At 46.7% G+C, this 24,284-nt stretch overlaps 1 protein-coding gene across 13 annotated transcripts in view; it reads left to right on the forward strand.

The window, feature by feature from the left end:
• LOC134981001 (zinc finger CCCH domain-containing protein 11A-like) overlaps positions 1-11,522 on the forward strand; it is a 144,063-nt gene extending 132,541 nt beyond the window's left edge. For 9 of the 13 annotated variants that reach the window (XM_063948069.1, XM_063948073.1, XM_063948071.1 and 6 more), the window contains 2 exons: positions 10,065-10,235; positions 11,359-11,522. In XM_063948069.1, the coding sequence (XP_063804139.1) occupies positions 10,065-10,186 (122 nt within the window). In that variant the 3' untranslated portion in view covers positions 10,187-10,235; positions 11,359-11,522. The remainder of the gene's footprint in view (positions 1-10,064; positions 10,236-11,358) is intronic. The other 4 variants (XM_063948074.1, XM_063948080.1, XM_063948081.1 and 1 more) reach the window with 1 other exon arrangement.
• The last annotated feature ends 12,762 nt before the right edge of the window (positions 11,523-24,284 follow it).

Genomic DNA, 24,284 nt, shown 5'->3' on the forward strand with positions numbered 1-24,284 from the left:
TGCTCCTTGTTCCGCGTTGGCGGTTTACGTACGCCACCGCCGTGATGTTGTCCGACTGGATCAGGACAGGGAGACCCTGAAGAAAACTCTTCGCTTGTAGGAGGCCATTGTAAATGGCTCTTAACTCGAGAACATTTATGTGGAGAGAAGACTCCTGGCTTGAGCATTTTCCCTGGAAACTTCTTCCCTGCGCAACTGCGCCCCAGCCTCGGAGAATTGCATCTGTGGTCAGCAGGACCCAGTCCTGGATTCCGAAACGGCGTCCCTCTAGAAGGTGAGAGCCTTGTAGCCACCACAGGAGAGAGATCCTGGCCCTGGAAGATAGACTTATTTTCCGCTGCATGTGCAGGTGAGACCCGGACCATTTGTACAGCAGGTCCCACTGAAACACCCTGGCATGAAACCTGCCAAACGGAATGGCCTCGTAAGCCGCCACCATCTTCCCTAGTACTCGAGTGCATTGATGAATCGACACTCTTGTCGGTCTCAAAAGCTCCTTGACCATGGTCTGTATTTCTAGAGCTTTGTCCTCCGGAAGAAACACTCTCTAAAGCTTTGTGTCCAGGATCATGCCCAAGAAGGGCAGCCGAGTTGTCGAAATCAACTGAGACTTTGGCAAATTCAAAATCCAACCGTGATGTTGCAGAACCGTCAGGGAGAGTTCCACATTCTTTGACAATTGTTCCTTTGACCTCGCCTTTATCAGGAGATCGTCCAAGTACGGGATAATTGTGACCCCTCGCTTGCGAAGGAGTACAATCATTTCTGCCATAACCTTGGTGAAAACCCTAGGGGCCGTGGAAAGCCCAAACGGCAACGTCTGAAATTGGTAATGACAATCCTGCACCGCAAATCTCAGAAAGGCCTGATGCGGAGGATTTATCGGGACGTGTAAGTAGGCATCCTTTTGTTAGGTTCCTGGTGCTCAGAACAAGGGAGATGTTATGAAGCGAGTCCAGAGCACCAGGACGTAATGCTGGGAAAGGGGAATGGAAAGGGAATAGCCCCTGGCGCCCTATCTCCGTTGTCTCACCCGTGCTGTCAGTACACTCTTGCGAGACTATGGTTGCTTGAGCCCATGGCAGCCGCGTTTGAAGGGCGGATTACGTCTGCCCAACTTCGATGCCCCCTCAGGTCTTAATGAGAGACAAAGAGTGAACCGAGACAGGGTGATAACAAGGGGCCCTCTGACTAAACAACAAGGCCAGGGGCTACTAACAAACCTAAAACCAAAGTATGTGCGGCTTGCCGCCAAAGGAAAAGAACAACAAAGGAAATGCTGACCACACGCCGACAATACTTTTGTGTACCGGCGGTGACAGCATAAGCAGAACCCTCTGCAAAACACCAGTGACAGAAATAATAAGGGAACACAGCGGCCTAAGCCAACGGACGCGGCCGTGCCGCTACTCACGGAACCGGTACGAATACTGGCAAACGGACAGGAACTCCCAATGCTGCTGACACAGACTCTCAGAACTGGAGGACAGGCAGAATCCCAAACGACAGACCGGTGGACACCAAGAAGCCAGAAACTTGCACAGGCAAAGGTACTGGACCTCAGGACAGGAACACCTCACGGCAGGACACGGGATCAGACATAGGAATCGACACAGGGACTGACACAGGAATCGACACAGGAAGCTCAGGAACTAGCAGGAAACAAGCTCAGAACTCAAGCAGACTGAAAACCCAGGAATTATCACCAGCATTTGTGAATTGCAAACAGCCAGCATATAACAGAGAGGCCTAATTAGTAATCCCATGCAGCTGCCTTGTTGCATGATTCCAACTGACCAGATGCAATTAGCAGCCAGGTGAGGCTGAACACAAGGGAACAAGCTGCAATTACACAGACTCACCAGCGGCAGCAGACAAGAGGATTCTAAAACAGAGCAACAGGAAATCCTGGCATGCAAGACAACTTTATAAACATAAAATAGGAATGAACCACTACCTGTGGTTCATAACAGTATCCCCTCCTTAAGGGTGAGCTCCGAGCACCCCATGACACCTACGGGGAACATAAACAGAAGTATAACATGAAATACAAAACAAAACTGCAAAACAGGAATGAGCCACAGCCGTGGCTCATAACACCTTTATGTCGACTGACGCCATAAAATCCCCCCCTTCTAGGCTGGAGATCACTGCTCGAAGAGATTCCATCTTGAACTTGAAATTTTTCAAGTATGGATTGGGGGATTTTAGGTTCAGCATCGGTCTGACCGAACTGTCCGGCTTCAGTACGACAAAGAGGCTCGAATAGAACCCTTCCCCCCATTGGGACGGGGGAACGGGAACAATGACCCTCTGTTGACACAACTTTTGTATCGCAGCAAGTACTACTTCTCTTCCTGGAAGAGAAACTGGCAAGGACAATTTGAAAAAGCGGCAGGGGGTCATCTCCTGAAACTCCAGCTTGTACCCTTGGGACACTATGTCTAAGACCCAAGGATCCAGGGCTGATTGAAGCTAGACCTGACTGAAGATTCGGAGATGGCCCCCCACCTGCACGGACTCCCGCAGGGGAGCCCCAGCATCATGCAGTGGACTTGGTAGAGGCGGGGTAGGACTTTTGGTCCTGGATACCTGATCCTGCAGGCGACTTCTTTCCCCTTCCTCTACCCTTTGAAGCGAGGAAGGACGAGCCCCTACCTCGCTTGTATATATTAGGTCGAAAGGACTGCATCTGCTGATGGGGCCCTTTCTTCTGTTGAGTGGGAACATAAGGAAGAAAAGATGACTTACCCTCAGTAGCGGTAGACACCAGATCAGCCAGGCCGTCACCAAACAAGACACTACCTTTGAAGGGGAGAGCTTCCATGTTTTTCTTGGAGTCGGTATCAGCATTCCATTGATGGATCCACAGCGCCCTCCTGGCCGAGACCGCCATGGCATTGGCTCTTGATCCCAAGAGGCCAAAATCTCTCGCCGCATCCTTTAGGTAATCTGCAGCGTCCTTGATATAACCAAGAGTCAAAAGAATATTATCTTTATCAAGGGTATCCATATCAGAAGCTAAATTATCAGCCCATTTAGCAATAGCACTACTCACCCATACCGACGCCACAGCAGGTCTGAGCAATGCACCAGTATTAATGAAAATGGCCTTCAAAGACGTCTCCAGCTTACGATCCGCCGGATCCTTGAGAGCAGCTGTGACAAACGGGATAAAGCCTTGTCGACATTCGGAGACGACTCCCATTGTTCCCTGTCATCAGAGGGGAAAGGATACGCCATAAAAATTCTCTTGGGAATCTGCCACCTCTTGTCTGGCGACTCCCAAGCTTTTTCACAAAGAGCATTCATTTCATGAGAGGGGGGAAACTTCACCTCAGGTTTTTTCCCTTTAAATAAGCAAATCCTTGTTTCCTGAACAGCAGGATCGTCAGAGATAAGTAAAACATCTTTAATAGCCACAATCATGTACTGAATACTCTTAACTACCCTTGGGTGTAAAGTAGTCCCATTAAAATCGACATCGGAATCAGAGTCCGTGTCGGCATCTGTATCTACCATCTGGGTAAATGAACGTTTTTGTGGCCCTGAGGGGGTCTGCACCTGAGCCAAAGCATCCTCCATGGACTTTCTCCATGTTTGCATCTGAGAATCAGATTTATCAAGCCTCTTAGACAACAAAGCCACATTAGCATTAAGTGTACTCAACATAGCAACCCAATCAGCAGTCGGCTGTGCCGACAGAGCCAATTCCAGCTCCTTTTCTGCGCCCCTAGTAACTACCTCCGGGGAGGAACACTCAGCCTCAGACATGCCGACACGAAGTACCGACACCCCCACACACACACTGGCCAAATAAAGGGGACAGCCTACAGGAAAGCCTGGAGAGAGAAACACAGAGGGAGTATGCCAGCCCACCCCCAGTGCCCATATACTACACCACTATAATATATGTGAGCAGCGCTGTAATAATAAGAAAAGCACCAAATTATCTGCGCCCCCCGTTTTGCTCCTTTTTACTTGTGAGGAGCTTGGGGGTCCGGGCCAGCGTTCTCTGTGTGATGTTAGTGTATTAGAATGCTTAGATTTGTAGACACTCCCTTACTAATCTGTGTAAGCCTGAATCTTCAGTGATTGTCCCTGGGACCAGGGGGATGCTGGGAAGTGGGTGGTCCAGTGTGTGTGTGTCTGGAGTGGGTGATGGAATAAACAGCACAGCAGTGAACTCACATGTCTCTGTGTCCTGATGACTGGATTTACAAACATATGAACAAAACATGGTGTCAGAAGAAGTTTAACTTGGACTGCTAGTGCTCTCAGAGTGTGAAAGAATCTTGCAGAAGTCTGTAAGGCTGTAATAATCAGTGTCTGCAAAGGCTGCCATGTGCTCCTATCTTCAAACAGTGAGTAACCATGGATAAACTAGCTCATCCAACCGGCATGCTGATGTCTGGTAACTTGTCTGAAAACTGAAAAAGATTTAAGCAAAGGTTTAATATATATCTTGCTGCATGTGGAGCTGATTCAGAGGCTGACAAAACGAAGGCATCCATTTTCCTCCATGAGATAGGAGAGGATGTCCTGGACATTTATAATAGTTTTCAGTTTGCTGAGGGGCAGAATATGGTGCTATCTTATATAATGCAAAAGTTTTAAGATTACTTTGTGCCAAGGAAAAATGTGACATATGAAAGATATAAGTTTTTCACATGTGATCAGAAGTCTGTAGATGGATTTGATCAGTATGTTACAGAGCTGCAATCACTCAGTAAAACCTGTGAGTTTGGTTATTTAAAGGATTCACTGATTAGAGATCGTATTGTCTGTGGAATACCTGATAATGGACTCAGAGAGAGACTGCTGAGAGAGCAAGACCTAACACTAGAAAAGGCAGTGACTATGTGTAGATCTACAGAAATAACTACATTTCAAGTCAAAAAGTTACACAAGTGCGCTGATGCTGCTGTATATGTAGTGCAGAAAACAGAGCAAAGCAAACCTCCATTCTTAATAATGAAGCAGTCTAAGCCACAGTCTAATAAGGAAATGTGTAGTAGATGAGGAAATGCTCACAATCCTAAAATATGCCCTGCTTATGGTAAAACCTGCATGAAATGTGGTAGACTTAATCACTTTACCAAATGCTGTAAAATTAAAAGTAAAACAACCAAAGTGCATGCTGTTAAACAAACAGATGAATTCTTTGTGGATTGCATTGCAATTTGCAGTGCAGATAAGAAAGAATGGATTGTCCCTTTAACTGTGAACGAGATTGTCATTCCCTTTAAGCTTGATACTGGCGCGCAGGTGAATTTAATATAATTTCAAGACTATAAGACTTTTAGAGTAAAACCTAAAATTCATCCAGCCAAAGTGAAAGTTACAGGGTACACTGGGGAGGAAATTCCTGTGAAAGGTATATGCTTAGTGACACTGAAAAATAAGGGACAACAGTTTAAAACATCTCTACTGATTGTGGATAAAAATGTGCAACCGATTCTAGGATAAAGTTCCTGTGAGAAACTAAGCTTGCTAAAGAAAGTTTTTATGGTGACATCACAAGTAGAAGATGACTGCAAATCGATGTTTACAGAATACAGAGACTTGTTTGAAGGTCTAGGTTGTTTGCCTGAAGAGCATAAAATAAATGTAGACACGCAAGTTTCTTCAGTGATACACCCCTGTAGAAAAGTTCCGTTTGCGATGAGAGAAAAACTGAAACAAGAGTTAAATCGCATGGAAGCCTTGGGTGTGATACAGAAAGTTGATGAGCCTACTGAATGTGTATGCTCCTTAGTAATTGTTGAAAAGAAAAATGGACAACTCAGAATATGTCTAGACCCCAGAGATTTAAACAAAGCTATTAAACGAGAACATTTCAAACTACCAACCAGAGATGAAATCATGTCGCAATTTGCGGGTGCAAAATGATTCAGTAAATTGGACGCATCTTCAGGATTCTGGCAAATAAAGCTAGATGAGGCCAGCTCAAAGCTTTGTACATTTAATACACCAGAAGGTCGATACAGATTTCTTAGACTACCATATGGAATTTTGTCTGCTACAGAAGTATATCACTAAAAGATACACATGATTTTTGAACATATTCCAGGTGTTGAAACAATGATGGATGACATTATTGTCTGGGGATCTACAAAGGAAGAACATGATTTTAGATTGAGACAAGTAATGTAACTTGTCAAGAAAGTGAATCTAAAGCTAAACTAGGACAAATGTGAATTTTGCGTGAATACACTTACCTTTATGGGCGACGTGGTCTCGGATCAAGTGGTCGTGATCAAGTGGCGACGTTGTCTCGGATCGGTGTAAAACCAGACCCAAGGAAAATATCAGCCATAGTGAACATGGAACGTCCTAACAACAAAGACGACGTCAGAAGATTCCTAGGAGTGATTACATACTTAGGAAAGTTTATTTCTCAACTCTCTGAACGAACAGCCTCTCTTAGATGGTTGTTGGACAAAGATAACGAGTGGATGTGGTCACATGAACAAGGAGAAAGTTGGCAAAACTTGAAACACATTATTACAGAGCAACTAGTGCTAAAATTCTTTGATCCTGCGAAAAGAATAAGAATTTCAGCAGATGCTTTGCAATTTGGCCTAGGCTCAGTGCTGTTACAAGAACATGAGGATACATGGCAACCAGAAATCTATGCATCAAGAGCACTGACAAATGCTGAAACAAGGTATGCTCAGATAGAAAAAGAACTTCTAGCGATCACATATGCATGTGAGCGATTTCATCAGTTTGTGTATGGTCAAACATTTACAGTGGAAACTGACCACAAGCCATTGGTAGCTATCATGACTAAATCATTGCACGACTGTCCCATGAGAATTCAACGAATGCTTATCAGACTACAGAAATATGATGTACACTTGCTGTACTGTCCCAGCAAATACATGTACATTGCTGATACACTTTCTCGTGCTGTGGACAAAAGTGAAGGTTCCAAAAGTCTGATGGATGAAGAGATAGAAGCCTATGTTAATTTGATCGTAGCTTCTCTACCAGTGTCTCTTGCAAGACAAGAACAGATTAGGAAAGAAACTGAGACAGATGACACAATGAAAGTGTTGAAAGATATCATTCTGAAAGGTTGGCCAGCAGAAAAACATGCGTGCCCGCTGTCTATTCATGATTATTGGATGTACCGCAGTGACCTTACAGTTGTCGATGGTATTATTTACAAAGGCAATAGGTTTCTCATACCTGCACGACTAAGAAAAAATATGCTGTGCAAGATACATGAAGGCCACTTAGGAGAAGAAAAATGTAAGCGGAGAGCGCGTGAAGTTATGTATTGTCCAAGAATGAACCAAGACATAGCACAGACTACAGCTACATGTGAATTATGTCTTATGTATAGACCAAAACAACAAGTCAAGCCACTGAGTCCTCAAGCAGTGCCAGAGAGGCCGTATCAGAAAGTTGGCGCAGATTTGTTTGATTGTAATGGGAAAACGTACATTGTCATGACTGATTATTACTCTAACTACCCTGAGGTGAATACACTACATACAACTACTAGTAAAGCCGTAATCAATTGCATGAAGTCAATCTTTGCAAGGCATGGTGTTCCTATGGAAGTGTTCACTGACAATGGTCCTTAGTTTTCCAGTGCTGAATTTAGACAATTTGCTGATGAGTGGGAATTTGTCCATACTACATCAAGTCCCCACTATCCACGCTCAAATGGGTTGGTGAAAGTTCAGTAAAAACTGTTAAGAGTCTCATGAAAAAAGCTCAAGAAGGTAAAGAAGATTTCTACAAAAGTCTTTTAATCTACCACAGTACACCTTTACAGAATGGACTTTCTCCTGCACAAATGCTGATGGGAAGGAGGATTAGAGCAAATCTCCCAATACATGATGAACTGCTTAATACACATAACTCAGCGTTGGTCAGACTGAGTAAGGAACGTCAACAGGCGAAACAGAAACTGTTCCATGACAGGCGAGCAAAAAGCTTATCTGATCTAAAATCAAGTGACCAAGTCCGTCTCAGAGATCACGAAAAGGTATTTGGGTGCAGAAGGGTATTGTGCAAGCACAAGTAGCACCAAGATCTTATACTATACGTACAGAGCGTGGAACGGAAGTAAGAAGAACTCGGGTGGATTTAAGATCTCAACCTAACCATAATGAAGACAACATGACTGAAGAATACCCTTCATCTGACATGTATGATGATCCTCATAATGGTGAACAAACCACGATTCTAGAAAGGTCCAACATGGTAGATGAAACTACAGACTGTGTATGAAAGACCCAAAAGGGAAATACGCAGACCTGAGAGACTCATTGAAACGTGTTAGATGATGTTCTTAATATGACGTTGTTAATTGTTGCATTGAAGCGTACAGGGCTTATCTTTAAAGAAAAGAGGATGTGATGTTAGTGTATTAGAATGCTTATATTTGTAGACACTCCCTTACTAATCTGTGTAAGCCTGAATCTTCAGTGATGGTCCCTGGGACCAGGGGGATGCTGGGAAGTGGGTGGTCCAGTGTGTGTGTCTGGAGTGGGTGATGGAATAAACAGCACAGCAGTGAACTCACATGTCTCTGTGTCCTGATGACTGGATTTACAAACATATGAACAAAACACTCTGCAGCGGCTGTGGAGAGAAGAAAATGGCGCTGGTGAGCTGTGCGGCTAAGCCCCGCCCCTTCCCGGCGCACTTCACTCGCGCTCAAATTTTAATTCTTTATACTGGCGGGGGTATTATATAAGGTGCCTGGGCACCGAATAAGCCTTTTGCCAGTCCCAATGACCTCAGTAACTGCTGCCCAGGGCGCCCCCCCCCCCCAGCGCCCTGCACCCTGTAAGTGCCGTTGGTGATATGTGTGGGAGCATGGAGCGCAGCGCTACCGCTGCGCTGTACCTCCGTTACTGAAGTCTTCTGCCGTCTGAAGTCTTCGGTTCTTCTAATACTCACCTGGCTTCTGTGAGGGGGGTGACGGCGCGGCTCCTGGAACAAGCAGCTAGGCGAACCAAGTGATCGAACCCTCTGAAACTAATGGTGTCCAGTAGCCTAAGAAGCAGAGCCTTTAACTAAGAAGAAGTAGGTCTGACTTCTCTCCCCTCAGTCCCTCGATGCAGGGAGCCTGTAGCCAGCAGGTCTCCCTGAAAATAAAAAACCTACCAAAAGTCTTTCTAGAGAAACTCTGTAGAGCTCCCCTAGTGTGTGTCCAGTCACTCCTGGGCACAAAGTCTACCTGAGGTCTGGGGGAGGGGCATAGAGGGAGGAGCCAGTTCACACCCAGTCAAAGTCTCTTTAGTGTGCCCAAGCTCCTGCGGATCCCGTCTATACCCCATGGTCCTTTTGGAGTCCCCAGCATCCTCTAGGACGTAAGAGAAATACTGGCTGCTTTATTTTTACACTGCGATTTAGATTTCAGTTTGAACACGCCCCACTAACTCTCTCTGCACATGTTATATCTGCCCCCCCCCGCAGTTCAAATTTGCTGCTGCAATCAGGTTTGAATTGCCCCCTTAGTTCCTAAACTTATGTGAAACATGCTAATTAAAGGCTAATTCTATAAAGGGGGTACACACGGAGCGATTTTTACTTAATTTCTAAACAATCTGAGTAGAAATCCGCTGAGCGGAAGGAGAGATGCGTGCTGAGAGGTTTGTGATAGATAGCTCAGCACACATCTCTACATGTGTACCCCCTGTAACAGTCTCATTAATGTCAATTATGTCTAAGCATAGGCCATTTCAAGCTAGCACATACTTTACCAAACAAAAGTAATAAAATATACAATAAAGAAAAAGGTAAAGCAGAAAAAAACTAGTATTACATGTAAAAGGTTTCCTTCAATAAGAAAGACGCTTCGCTCAGGTTGCTCTGTCAGATGGCTTCTTTATTACACACAAATCTTGTCACATCACATTTGTTCAGCAAACATGGCTTCGCTGACCAATAGCTGAGCCTAAACCGGCCCTCTCTGTCATCTGGCCACTAACTGGTGTCAGACGCCCCGCCCACTGGTTACCACAAACCTTTCTTTCTTCACACAACTAATTTGTCATAGCCATGTAGTGCAGCTGAGTGTATTACCTTTGCTGTAGCAAGGAGCAGTATTCTTAACCGGGATGCAGTTAATATCACGATGGACAGGATCCCAGCGGTTGAAGTACCGACGCCAGAATCCCGAAGGACGCCAGAAGCCCAGCTGAGCTTGGTGTCATGATGATGTCATCTCCAAGCACTATGGTCCCCCGCTAGCCAGCTCCTTTTAGGTATGACCCGAGTCATAAATCTTAGGGGGAGATGTATCAAATCTTCTAAAGAGAACAAGTGGACAGGTTGTTGATAGCTACCATTTACCTACTACATTCTATAAAATGAAAAGTAGAATCTGATTGGCCGCTATGGGCAACACTTCCACTTGCCCACCTTCAAAGGTTTGATACAGCTCTCCCTTAAATATGCATTTAATTACAGTCTAGAATTGATTGAAACCTCTAATAAAGCACACCTATCTGAAGAACAAGCTTGCACAATGCATTTAGAGGTACAGTATATATCAGTAGGGAATATGACTTATTTACATTTCCTTATTTTGCCCAAGATAATTTGCATATATTAAAAAGATATTGGGTCTGGTTCTACATTTCTGGGACCATGAGTCTCAATTGGTCCTGTGTGAGTATTGGCATGGTGTGCTGCTCAGAGTCAGGCCATTATCTAGACAGTGACACAGAGGTACAGTCAGAACGCCACGCCAGGTACAGTCAAAACGCTATGAGGCCACGCCAAAAATATGGGCGTGGCCTCATAGGGAATGGGCGTGGCCACAGTTATGGCCCATGTAGCTGTGCCCCCAGTAGATTTGCCCTCAGTAGCTGTGCCCCCTGTAGTTGTGCCCCCTGTAGCTGTGCCCCTAGATGTGCCCCCAGTAGATTTGACCCCAGTAGTTGTGCCCCCAGTAGTTGTGCCCCCTGCAGCTGTGCCCCTAGATGTGCCCCCAGTAGATTTGACCCCAGTAGTTGTGCCCCCTGTAGTTGTACCCCCAGTAGCGCCGCTTACAAACACACAAAAAAACAACAACATACAATACTTACCAGCCTCGCTCCTGCTTCCCGACAGCTGCTGCGCTGCCCTCCGTCAATTATGACATCTTGCGTCTGACAGTGGCGCGTGCTGCAGTGGGCGACCACACAGCCCACGGGGCCTGCTGCAGCCAGGGAGCGGGATGCGGGAGGGCGGCGTGCGCCTGCAGGGTGACTGCGGCCACCCCGGGCGCCCGCCCTGCTTGCCCGTGCCTAGAACCGCTCCTGGGTACAGTATAGTAGCAACAGTTAAACGGACAATGAATACATTGCAAGCAATTTTATATGGCTCAAACATTTCTCATTGCAGAAACATGTGATCCCAGCAAAGTGACAGGAGAGTGACCTGAGGACGAGCAGCATTTGGGAAATGGGTCATATTATGTTATGATGATGAGAACGTTGTTACAGTATATCTCCTAGGGTGTAACATGGACAATTTCTGATCTAAATAAATATCTTTATAAAAAGTGACTGGAGTCTGTAAATAGTGTTAAAAGTCTTTTTATCATTGACTGAAAGTGTTCAGCTACTGTACACCCCAGGGGGGTAAGTTCATACTAGGAGGCCAGAGGCGAGATAGTTGTTGGTGCCCTCCCCTCCACTCATAGGGCCTAATTCAGACCTGATCGTAGCCCTGCAAAATTCTGCAGGGCTACGATCAGGCACACTGACATGCGGGGGGACGCCCAGCACAGGGCTAGTCCGCCCCTCATGTCAGGCCTGCTCCTCCCACAGAAGTACAAAAGCATTGCACAGCGGCGATACTTTTGCACTTCAGGAGTAGCTCCCGCCCAGCGCAGCTTTTGCGTGCTGGCCGGGAGCTCCTCGACGCTGCCCGGGTTGCGGTGGCTAAATGTGATGTCACGCAGCTGCTGCGGCCTGCCCTCCGCACGGTCCGGCCACGCCTGCATTGGCCGGACAGCACCCACAAAACGACAGCCAAACGCCGCCGTGCTGCCCCCTACCACCTATGTCTGTCAATCAGGCAAAGGCGAACGCTAGGCAATGACAGCCGTCGGCTGCCAGCCATGCGCCGGCGCATTGCGGCACCGGCGCATGTGCACTTCTGACCTGATCGCTGCAATGGACGTCAGCGTGCGATCAGGTCAGAACCCCCATAATCATTACCAACATAAGACACAGCAAAAACTCTAATCCATGCTCTCATTATCTCCCACATTGATTATTGCAATAGTCTGCTTATTGGGCTTACCAAAAAGAGACCATTACAATCCATTCTGAATGCAGCTGCGAGGCTAATCATAATCTGCTAATACTTTCTACCAGTCCCTCCATTGGTAACCTGTATTCTACCGTATTCAATATAAGATACTTTTACTCAAACACAAGGCCATTAACCAAACTACACCAACGTACATCACTTCATTTATCTCAAAATATCTCCCAACCCGACCTCTTCGTTCTTCACAAGATCTACGTCTCTCATCCACACTCATTTTTCCATCCCATTTACGAATGCAGGACTCTCCTCTAGTCACCAAACCTTCAAGCGTTCCCTAATGTTAGGATCTCCTGCCCTGTGCTGCCACGTCGTCATGGCAACCGGGAGACAAGTGCTAGCGGAGTGGCCTGAGCGCAGCTGATACTCCGGTTCGGGTCTTTTGCTGTGCAGTGGTTACAGGCTTTGTGCACGGCAGGGGATCCGGTGCTGGTTTTTGTGCTCACAGTCTGTGAGGTCTGAGTGGGGCGTGGACAGCACCTGCTATATAAGGCCTCTTCTCAGGTTAAGCAGATGCTGCTGAATCTTTGTTGGTTAGTGAGTTCCTGAAAGTTAGCCAGTACTGTGTAGCTTTGTATTTGTTGTTGCTTACTGCAAATAGGCCTTGGGGTTTGGTACTACACTCTGCCAATCCAGACCTAGCAGTAAAACTGGAGTCAGTCGTTTAACTTGCTGGTGTTCTTTTGCTACTCTGTGAACTTAGCAAGTTTGCGGCTGTATTCTCAGACTTGCCTGCCTAAATCCTTTCTCACTGTGCAAAGGTGTTCAGGTGTCAGTTTAGTGGCAGTAAGCTGAACCTGTGCACTGCAAGTGAGGATTAGGATTGTGGAGACTCTCCTTGTGTCTATTATTCCATCTCTGACCAAGGAGTTTACTGCCACACCCGTTGGTAACCCTTTAGGGTTTTGCTGTTGCCCTTAGCAACAGCATTTCGGGTTCTCTACGTATTAAAACACAACATCTTGCTTTTTCCATCTGAGCATTCCTAATACTAGGGAGACACCCAGTTTCTTAGCCTCTGGGCTTATCTGCTCACTTTGTGTTTATTTTGTTACCCTATCACCTTCTGTGTACGTAATGTCATATTCCCCAGTCTGTCTGTGAGTTCATTTATTTTGCATCCCTATCCGTTCAGACACCAGTACATTCCTGCAGGCACTGGTGTGCATAACAGTTCAGACACCAGTACATTCCTGCAGGCACTGGTGTGCATAACAGTTCAGACACCAGTACATTCCTGCAGGCACTGGTGTGCATAACATATTCAGCAGCCCAATACTCCTGTTGAAATTTTGTGGGAATATGGAGCATACCCCTCAAAATACGTTGCAACAGGTGGTCGATCAGGTGCAGGTTCTGACTCGACAATTTAATGATTTATCCATTAAAATGCACACCTCCCAGGCCGCAGGTGGAGCTCCCGCAGCAGCAGCACCTTCAGGGGTTAAGGAGCCGAAAGTAAATCTCCCGGATCGTTTTTCTGGAGATCGCTCGCAGTTCTTTTGTTTCAAGGAGAGCTGCAAGCTATACTTCCGGCTTAGGCCTCAGTCTTCTGGGTCGGAGATTCAGCGGGTGGGCATAGTGATTTTCTTGCTACAAGGAGACCCACAGGTCTGGGCATATGGGTTGCAGCCTGACTGTCCGTCGCTTAAAAGTGTTGATGCTTTTTTTACGGCACTGGGCATGTTGTATGATGACCCTGACAAGACGGCCTCAGCCGAGGCTCAAATTTCGATCCTTAAGCAAGGGCGAAGGCCAGTTGAGGTTTACTGTACGGAGTTTCGGAGGTTGGCCCATGATACCCAGTGGAATGACCCAGCCCTGAGACACCAGTACCGAAGAGGTCTTTCTAACCAGATAAAAGACCAACTGGTACAATATCCCTTGCCTGATAGCTTGGATCAGCTCATGCAGTTATCCATCCGGGTGGATAGACGGCTGAGAGAGCGTAGGCTTGAAAGGGAGACCGAGGTTTCCTTCTTTCCCAAGGGAACCTCAGACTCTGAGGAATTTTCCGAGGAGCCTATGCAGATTGGGGCTACCCGCCTCTCCTCGCGTGAGAAGACGCGGAGGAGACAGCAGGGGTTGTGTTTGTACTGTGGGAATAAAGGTCATGTGGTAGTATCATGCCCAGAAAAGCCGGAAAACTTCAGGGCCTGAGGGTGATGGGAAATATCCTGTCAGGCCAGAAGTCAGAATTTCCCAAGAAGACTTTTATCATTCCGGTGACCTTGAAGATCCTCGGTCAAACTGTCAAGACTGAGGCCTTTGTGGACAGTGGGGCCGACGGGGTTTTTATGGACCGCCAATTCGCCCTGAAACACTCTGTTCCCTTAGTACCCTTGGCATTGGAAATTGAGATTTGTGGGTTAAACGGGGAACCATTATCCCAAGGTAAAATTACCTCTTGCACTAGCCAGATTTCTTTGTTTATTGGATCCACACACTCTGAAAAATTGTCCTTTTATGTGACTGTCTGTACTTTTGCCCCATTGGTGTTGGGGTTACCCTGGTTAAGGGCCCACAATCCTCAATTTGACTGGGTCTCTGGGGAGATTCTTAGTTGGGGTACTGATTGTTTCAGGAGTTGCTTGAGCCTTCCAGTCAGGCTCTCGCAGCTAAGTTTGCCAGGATTGCCAGGGTGTTATGCAGATTTTGCGGACGTGTTCTCCAAAAAAGTTGCAGAGGTACTACCTCCCCATCGCCCCTATGACTGTGCCATTGATTTGTTGCTGAATGCTAAGCTTCCCAAGAGCAGGTTGTACTCCCTGTCACGTCCTGAGACTCAGGCTATGGCAGAGTACATTCAGGAGAACTTGGCTAAGGGATTTATCAGACCTTCACAGTCTCCAGTTGGGTCGGGGTTCTTCTTCGTGGGTAAAAAGGACGGTTTGTTGCGACCCTGCATCGACTTCAGGGAATTGAACCGTATCACGATTAAAAACTCATACCCACTGCCTCTCATTTCGGTCTTGTTTGACCAGCTTCGTACTGCCACCATTTTTTCTAAGATTGACCTACGCGGGGCGTACAATCTAATCCGAATAAGAGAGGGGGATGAATGGAAGACTGCCTTTAATACCCACTCAGGGCATTATGAATATTTGGTGATGCCTTTTGGGCTCTGTAATGCCCCGGCAGTCTTCCAGGATTTCATGAACGATGTACTCAGGGAATATTTGGATAGATTCTTAGTTGTTTACTTAGATGACATCCTAATCTTCTCCCATTCCCTGGAGGAACATCGGAAGCATGTATGCTTAGTCCTCCAGAAACTCAGAGACCACCGGCTTGGGGCGAAGCTGGAGAAGTGCGAATTTGAAGTTCAGCAAATCGCATTTCTAGGATATATTATCTCCCCAGAAGGTTTCCAAAGGGAGGGTTCCAAGGTACAGGCAGTCCTGGATTGGGTGCAGCCCACTAGTTTGAAGGCGCTTCAGCGTTTCCTGGGCTTTGCGAATTTTTATAGACGATTTATCGCTGGATTTTCGTCTATAGTGGCGCCCTTGGTGGCACTCACTAAGAAAGGGGCGGATGTTGCTTACTGGTCTTGTGAGGCTAAAGCGGCTTTTGCCCGTCTCAAAAGGGCATTTGTCTCGGCCAAGGTGCTGCGACACCCAGATCCAGAGCGTCCTTTTGTGGTGGAGGTGGATGCCTCTGAGATGGGTATTGGGGCAGTGCTCTCTCAGATGGGATTGTCTGATAATCGCCTTCATCCCTGTGCTTACTTTTCCCGTAAATTTTCGCCTGCCGAGATGAATTATGACGTGGGTAACCGGGAATTGTTGGCTATTAAGGATGCACTCGAGGAGTGGAGACACTGGCTTGAGGGGGCTAAGTTTGTGGTCTCAATTCTCACCGACCATAAGAATCTGGCATATTTAGAGTCAGCGAAGCGTCTCAATGCCAGGCAGGCACGATGGGCTTTGTTTTTTGCTCGCTTTAATTTTTTGATAACATATCGCCCTGGGTCAAAAAACATCAAGGCTGATGCGCTCTCGCGGAGTTTTGCTCCAATCCAGGAGACCACCGAGGAGCCGTTGCCCACTGTGTCCCCATCATGTATTAAAGTGGGCATTACCCAGGACCTCTTGTCATTAGTCCTTAGAGCACAGGAGCAGGCTCCTCCAGACCTTCCGGTAGGTCTTTTGTTTGTGCCTCCTAGGTTAAGACAGCGAGTGTTCCTGAAATTCCATGCCAAGAAGTCGGCAGGTCACCCGGGTATTGCCAGAACTCGGGAGTTGCTATCTAGGGCGGTGTGGTGGCCCTCGGTGGCTAAGGATGTGGATCAGTGGGTTCGGGCATGTGACATCTGTGCCCGAAATAAGACTCCTAGAGGGGTTCCTGTTGGCCCATTACATCCACTCTCTATTCCATCTAAGCCATGGACCCACATTTCAATGGATTTTGTGGTGGACTTGCCCAAATCCTCGGGGATGACAGCCATCTGGGTTGTCGTTGACAGGTTTTCGAAGATGGCGCACTTCGTTCCACTGGTTGGGCTGCCATCGGCCAGACGCCTGTCTGAATTATTTATGCTGCATGTTGTGCGTCTCCACGGGTTGCCACTTGATGTGGTCTCTGACCGCGGATCCCAGTTTGTGGCCAAATTCTGGAGGGCATTTTGTTCCGATCTCCAGATTTCTGTCAGCTTGTCGTCAGGCTACCATCCGCAGTCTAATGGGCAGACTGAAAGGGTGAACCAGTCCTTGGAGCAGTTCCTCAGGTGTTATGTCTCCAAGTGTCAGACTGACTGGGTTGCTCATCTGTCCATGGCGGAGTTTGCCTATAACAACGCGGCTCACTCTGCTACAGGGATCTCTCCCTTCCTTTGTGTGTATGGGCATCATCCTAAGGCCAATTCTTTTGACCCCCTGGACTCCACGCCTGGTGGTTCCTCTGTGGTTTCGGTCCTTAGAGGTATTTGGAGGAAAGTGAAGAAAGCCCTTGTGTCTGTGTCATTAGTGACCAAAAGGGTTTTTGACAAGCGGAAAAGACCCTGCAGCTTCAAATTAGGAGACTTCGTCTGGTTGTCTACCAAGAATTTGAAGTTGAGACAGCCATCTCATAAGTTAGGCCCCCGGTTCATCGGCCCTTATAAGATCACCAGGGTTATCAATCCGGTGGCATTTCAGTTAGATCTGCCCCGTTCTTTGGGTATCAATAAAACATTTCATTGTTCCCTTTTAAAACGGGCGATTAGTAATCCTTCTTCCAGTGGAAGACCTTCCCCTTTTCTGATACGTGGCCAGAGGGAGTTTGTTGTTGAAAGGATTCTTGACTCCAAGATGGTTCGGGGTCGGCTGTCATTTTTGGTGCACTGGAAGGGGTATGGCCCGGAGGAGCGGTCGTGGGTGCGCAGTTGTGATCTTCATGCCCCCAGAAAGATACGCTCTTTCTTCTCGCAGTTCCCCAATAAACCCGGTGGTAGGGGTTCTTTGACCCCTCGTCAGAGGGGGGGTACTGTTAGGGTCTCCTGCCCTGTGCTGCCACGTCGTCATGGCAACCGGGAGACAAGTGCTAGCGGAGTGGCCTGAGCACAGCTGATACTCCGGTTTGGGTCTTTTGCTGTGCAGTGGTTACAGGCTTTGTGCACGGCAGGGGATCCGGTGCTGGTTTTTGTGCTCACAGTCTGTGAGGTCTGAGTGGGGCGTGGACAGCACCTGCTATATAAGGCCTCTTCTCAGGTTAATCAGATGCTGCTGAATCTTTGTTGGTTAGTGAGTTCCTGAAAGTTAGCCAGTACTGTGTAGCTTTGTATTTGTTGTTGCTTACTGCAAATAGGCCTTGGGGTTTGGTACTACACTCTGCCAATCCAGACCTAGCAGTAAAACTGGAGTCAGTCGTTTAACTTGCTGGGGTTCTTTTGCTACTCTGTGAACTTAGCAAGTTTGCGGCTGTATTCTCAGACTTGCCTGCCTAAATCCTTTCTCACTGTGCAATGTGTTCAGGTGTCAGTTTAGTGGCAGTAAGCTGAACCTGTGCACTGCAAGTGAGGACTAGGATTGTGGAGACTCTCCTTGTGTCTATTATTCCATCTCTGACCAAGGAGTTTACTGCCACACCCGTTGGTAACCCTTTAGGGTTTTGCTGTTGCCCTTAGCAACAGCATTTCGGGTTCTCTACGTATTAAAACACAACATCTTGCTTTTTCCATCTGAGCATTCCTAATACTAGGGAGACACCCAGTTTCTTAGCCTCTGGGCTTATCTGCTCACTTTATGTTTATTTTGTTACCCTATCACCTTCTGTGTACGTAATGTCATATTCCCCAGTCTGTCTGTGAGTTCATTTGTTTTGCATCCCTATCCGTTCAGACACCAGTACATTCCTGCAGGCACTGGTGTGCATAACAGTTCAGACACCAGTACATTCCTGCAGGCACTGGTGTGCATAACAGTTCAGACACCAGTACATTCCTGCAGGCACTGGTGTGCATAACACCTAAAAACTCACCTCTTCAAGCAAGCTTATCATATTTTGGAACCGCCCACGTTACTTTAATAAACTTTCCTATCCAGTTACATCCTCCCTGTACAGTCCACACATATCCTCAAATTTTTTCTCTTTCTTCACTTTCCCACCCTCCTGACACCAGGCCACCATTGCTGTGTGACCATATCATACAGCCCAACAAGAACCTTTGCAATATGGTGGACAATCATGCAATAGATAGCAACTATCCTTGTGTATCAATGCCTATTGCCCTATAGATTGTAAGGTTGCGATCAGGGCCTTCCTACCTCTATGACTGTTTGTTATTATTACCCAGTTTTTATCACTGTTGTTTCCAACTTTAAAGCACAATGGAATTTGCTGCGCTTTATAAGAAACTGGTAATAAATAACACAAACACCCTGTTCCAGCAGCACCCAGGCACACACTGTCTCCAGGGGTTACGAAATGGGAGTGGCTGAGTACTAATTACCTGAGCCCAGGCTTGTTAGAGGGGTCTGGCCTGGGCCATCTGCTAATGAGGACATGGTCCCCCTGTGCAACTGCCTGTTCCCCCTGTACAGCTGTGAGGAGGAGGGGATGTTAGGGTGGGGGAAGTCTGCACTCAAGAGGAAGTTGCTCCACATAGGTGCCAGCTAGATCCCATTCACCCTCCACATACACCTTCACCACCCCAACAGCACCCAGACAGGGAGGACAGCGGCACATACCTCCTGGGCTCACTTATTACTCCTGCCCTGGTGCACAAAAAGCAGAACCTGGAGTAATGGAGGTCAGTGTGCCCCCTTCAGGGCTCTCTTCCATTGTCTCGTGTATACCCCTTTCACTCCGCACAAATAACCGGGTATCGACCCGGTATATTGCTGGGTCGACACGGGTAGCTATGCGGTGTGAAAGGGGCCATGATGAATTCCCGGGTCACCTGACCTGGTAATTCAACCCGGGAATAAAGCAGTGTTAATACCGGGTCAGGTGCAGTGTGAACGGGTTGCCGGGTCGATGCGACCCGGGACCCATTCACTGCATAGGGAGAAGTGGCGCGGAGATGATCTCATCTCCCAGCGCCGCTTCCGCATATTGCCGGATGGTCAGGAAAGCCAGTGTTAGCGTCCAATGCCGGGTCACACCCAGAAAGGACCCATTTCCATTTCCTGGATGCGACCTGGCATTTGAGATGTGAAAGGGGTAGTATTTACGCACCTGGTACACCCCACTAATAGAACCAAAACTCTAACCAAGCACTAGAAATGAAATTATATTTCATATAAAAGACTAACTAGCGGTATAAAATTATTAATTAGTGCAATTAGCTATTTATGGGATGCCATTATTTAAAAGGGGATCTAAAAATCATCCGAGTAACTACAGACCAGTTAGTTTGACATCTATAGTGGGGAAATTATTGGAGGGAATTTTAAAGCATAGCATACAGGGGTATCTGCATGCTGCTAAGTTTATTAGCAAGAACCAGCATGGGTTTGTGAGGGACAGATCATGCCATACTAGTCATACTAACTTAGTTAGCTTCTATGAGGAAGTGAGCGACAATCTTGACCAGGAAAAAGCAGTGGATGTGGTATACTTAGATGTTGCAAAAGCCTTCAATACAGTGCCTCACAGGAGACTGATCATCAAATTAAAGGAGCTTGGCCTAGGAAAAACTATATGACCATGGATAAGTAACTGGCTGGATAACTGGGTACAGCGAGTAGTGGTCAATGGGATGTCCTCCAGCTGGGCACCAGTAGTCAGCAGAATACCACAAGGGTCCGTACTTTGGCCACTACTGTTCAACATATTTATCAACGCCCTGGAAATAGGCCTGGAAAGCACAGAGTCAATCTTTGCAGATGATACTAAACTGTGTAAGGTAATTCATTCGGAAATAGATGTGGAGTCTCTACAGAATGACTTATCTAAACTTGAAATCGGGCGTCTAATGGAAAATGGGATTTAATACAGAAAAATGCAAAGTTATGCACTTCGGGACTAAAAACAAACTTGCAACCTACATATTAAATGGAGAAAATCTAGGGGTAACAGTATTGGAAAAAGATTTGGGGGTACTCATTGATAATAGGCTTAATAACCGTATACAATGTCAAACTGCAGAAAAGAAGGCAAGTAAGGTGCTAGCGCGCATAAAACGGGGAATTGAGACAAGGGACGAGAGTGTAATCCTGCCGCTGTAAAAATCATTGGTATGTCTGCACCTGGAATATTGTGTTCAGTTTTGGGCACCACATTATAAAAAAGATATCTGTGAACTCAAAAGGGTTCAAAGGCGAGCTACTAAATTGATTAAAGAGCTAGAAGGACTTGGAGTAGGGAGGCCAATCCCGGGCCGTTTTTTCAATCCTGGGATTCGGGATTGAAAAACGGTCAATCCCGGGATTGCAGTAGGGACCAGCGAAGGTTGTAGGGAGCAGCGCTGAAGGGAGGGTGTAGGTAGCGGTGCGGGAGGGAGGGTGTAGGTAGCGGTGCTGGAGGTAGGGAGGGTGTAGGTAGCGGCGCGGGAGGGGTGGTAGCGGCGAGGGAGGTAGGGAGGGAGGGTGGGTGTAAGTAATAACACTTACTATTAGGCGGGCGGCCGCGGCAGTCATGGGCACACTGAACACGGCGGCATTTCAAATGAAGCGCCGGCCACCAGCCAACCAGAGCTGGCGGACCGGCAGCCAATCAGGGAAGCGGCCGCAGCAGTGGCTCCTGATTGGCTGCCGCTGCTGCGGCAGCTTCCTGTTTGGCTGCCGGTCCGCCAGCTCTGATTGGCTGGCGGCCGGCGCTACATTTGAAGTGCCGCCCGTTCAGCTTGTCCATGGCCGCCCGCCTAATAGTAAGTGCTATTACTTACACCCACCCTCCCGCACATGCGCACTGTAATCCTTGAATCCCGGGATTGGAAGCTCCAATCCCGGGATTCAAATCCCGGCATTTTTGGGCCCAAATCCCGGGATCCCGCCGATCCCGATCCCGGGATTGGCCTCCCTAGACTGGAGTATGAGGAAAGGCTTACTAGGTTGAATTTGTATATACTAGAAAAGAGGCGCCTAAGAGGAGATATTATTAATATCTTCAAATATATAAAGGGACATCACAAAGAGTTATCAGAGGAATTGTTTATTAAAAGAACTCTGTATAAGACACAAGATCACTCGCTGAGGCTAGAGGAGAGGAAATTCCATACGCAACGTAGGAAAGGGTTCTTCACTGTTAGGGCAATAAGGATCTGGAATTCCCTGCCAGAGAAGGTGGTAATGGTGGACTGTATATATGCATTTAAAAACGGATTGACTAAATTTCTGACTGAAAAAGATATCCAAGGTTATAGCATTTAAAATACTGACATTGTTAATCTGGTAGGAACATGATTTACAGCTGATAACTAAACACAAAACATTATTTAAATTTGGACATTATAATGAACTCGGCTTAAGACAGATTACAGGTTGAACCCGATGGGCATTTTGCCTCTTTTCAACCTCATTAACTATGTTACTATTTGGTAAAAAAGAAAATTCTTGTTTGATTAACAGTGATGGCATTATATATTTTAATTTTTTATTGCCAATCTAATTACAGCCTGTGGGTGTTAAGGTAGGCGGAGTCATGGAGTTTACCCATCATCTATGCTACACTGAGATAGAATACCCCCAATACACTCAGTAGAGAGCTCTTAACAGGCCGGCTCCAGAATCTAGAACCAAGGCGCTGTGCGCAGGCTGTGTAAGGAGTAAGGTGGACAATTAGGTGCAGAAATGTACTATACTCCACAATATTTCCTATTTACCTTTACAAACATAGATTTATGGGATCGCAGCTATTGTAAGTGTGGCATATGGCCTTGCGGCTACTTGAATCGACCGCTTAGTGTCTATGTATCAGACGGTGAACTGAACATTATAGAAGTCATGCAGATGTACTGTATATATAATGTAGTGCTCTACTTTGTAGGAATAAATGTAAAATTGAATACCCTGAAATAAACCAAAAATACATAACTAAAACCTCCTGTGTAATGTGGTGAACTCTGATAATACGGATAAGCTGATACCTTCAGGTTAAAGTTGGACATTATTGACGTAATGTTGATATGGAGCATGTCAGCAGTCATCATTTCAACACTGATGAAATGTTGATTGATTAGAACAGAGGTTCTCAAACTTGGTCCTCGTGGGCCCACACAGTGCATGTTTTGCAGGTAACCCAGCAGGTGCACAGGTGTATTAATTACTCACTGACACGTTTTAAAAGGTCCACAGGTGGAGCTAATTATTTCACTTGTGATTCTGTGAGGAGACCTGCAAAACATGCACTGTGTGGGCCCACGAGGACCAAGTTTGAGAAACTCTGGATTAGAATGTCGACAAAAGTGTATCAACGGCCTCACTTACCTGGTAGCAGCTTGTGGCTCCGATGATACAGTTGTGTCTTTTGGGTCTGACGGTCATCTCATACTGTATACATACTTATATATATAATGAATTCTATTTGTTACCACAGTTTATTACCTGCACAATACTGGCACAGGGGGTGTTGGGAATAGCCCTAGTGCTGGTTGTCCCTAGGAAAGGAAGGGTGGGGGGCACATTTATTCTGCAGGCCCCTTTTCCTATGGATACTAGCCCTGTGGAGACCGGTCTCATGTCCCCCTGCTATAATGCCACCAGCACTGGCTAGTGAAGTCTAGTACTGGCTAGTGGAAATTCAGGAGGATGCCACTCTCCCCTCCATATTTTCACTACCAGTCTAGACTATGGCTGCTTAACATTTTGTGAATCTCCACAATGGAAAAGAACCCAGAATCCTGAAAAGATCCCTGGGCTCCATGCTGCTACTGGAAACTGCGGCGGGTTAGAGATTTATAAGCCGTCAGTGATCGACTGCGGGTTCTGTTGAGAATGTTGAAGTGCCCTTTAGTTAATGTTGTATTTTGCAAACCCCTGTTTAGTAAATGTAGTCGACCAATTAGCACACATAATGATATCTAACTTGTAGAAGGAATTGGGCATGACCTGCTTATGTGCACCAATACACACAGGAACAAACTGGCAAACCCACCATGAAAAGTGCATTATACTACATCCGAGTTTCCCGTCCTTGGTCCTCAAGGCACAGGCCAGGTTTTAAGTCTTGAGCACAGATGATTAAATCAAAATAACTGAGGTACGACCTGTGCTTCAGCATCCTTAAAGCCTGGACTGTTAGTGTGCCTGGAGTACTGAGAATGGGAAACACTGTCCTACACGGAAGACAGGTGGAACCGGAGCCAAAGTAGATAAACAGGTTGTCATAGCCTAGTGCTGGCAGTGGTGGAACCCAGATCCCCTTACTGTACATGGACCGAGTGAGAACACCCCTTCCCTCCCCTGCTCAGTCTCTCCTGGTGTGCAGGAGGTGTGACTGGGAGATGGTAGCCCTCTATATACCCACACATGCCTGTGGCCTATGACCCTGATTCAGCATGGGTTGTAGATGTGCAAAAAAATCGCACAACTACGACCCTTTACACTAACATGCGGGGGGACACCTAGCACATG

This window comes from Pseudophryne corroboree, chromosome 12 (assembly GCF_028390025.1).
Source record: "Pseudophryne corroboree isolate aPseCor3 chromosome 12, aPseCor3.hap2, whole genome shotgun sequence".
Lineage (NCBI taxonomy): Eukaryota > Metazoa > Chordata > Amphibia > Anura > Myobatrachidae > Pseudophryne > Pseudophryne corroboree.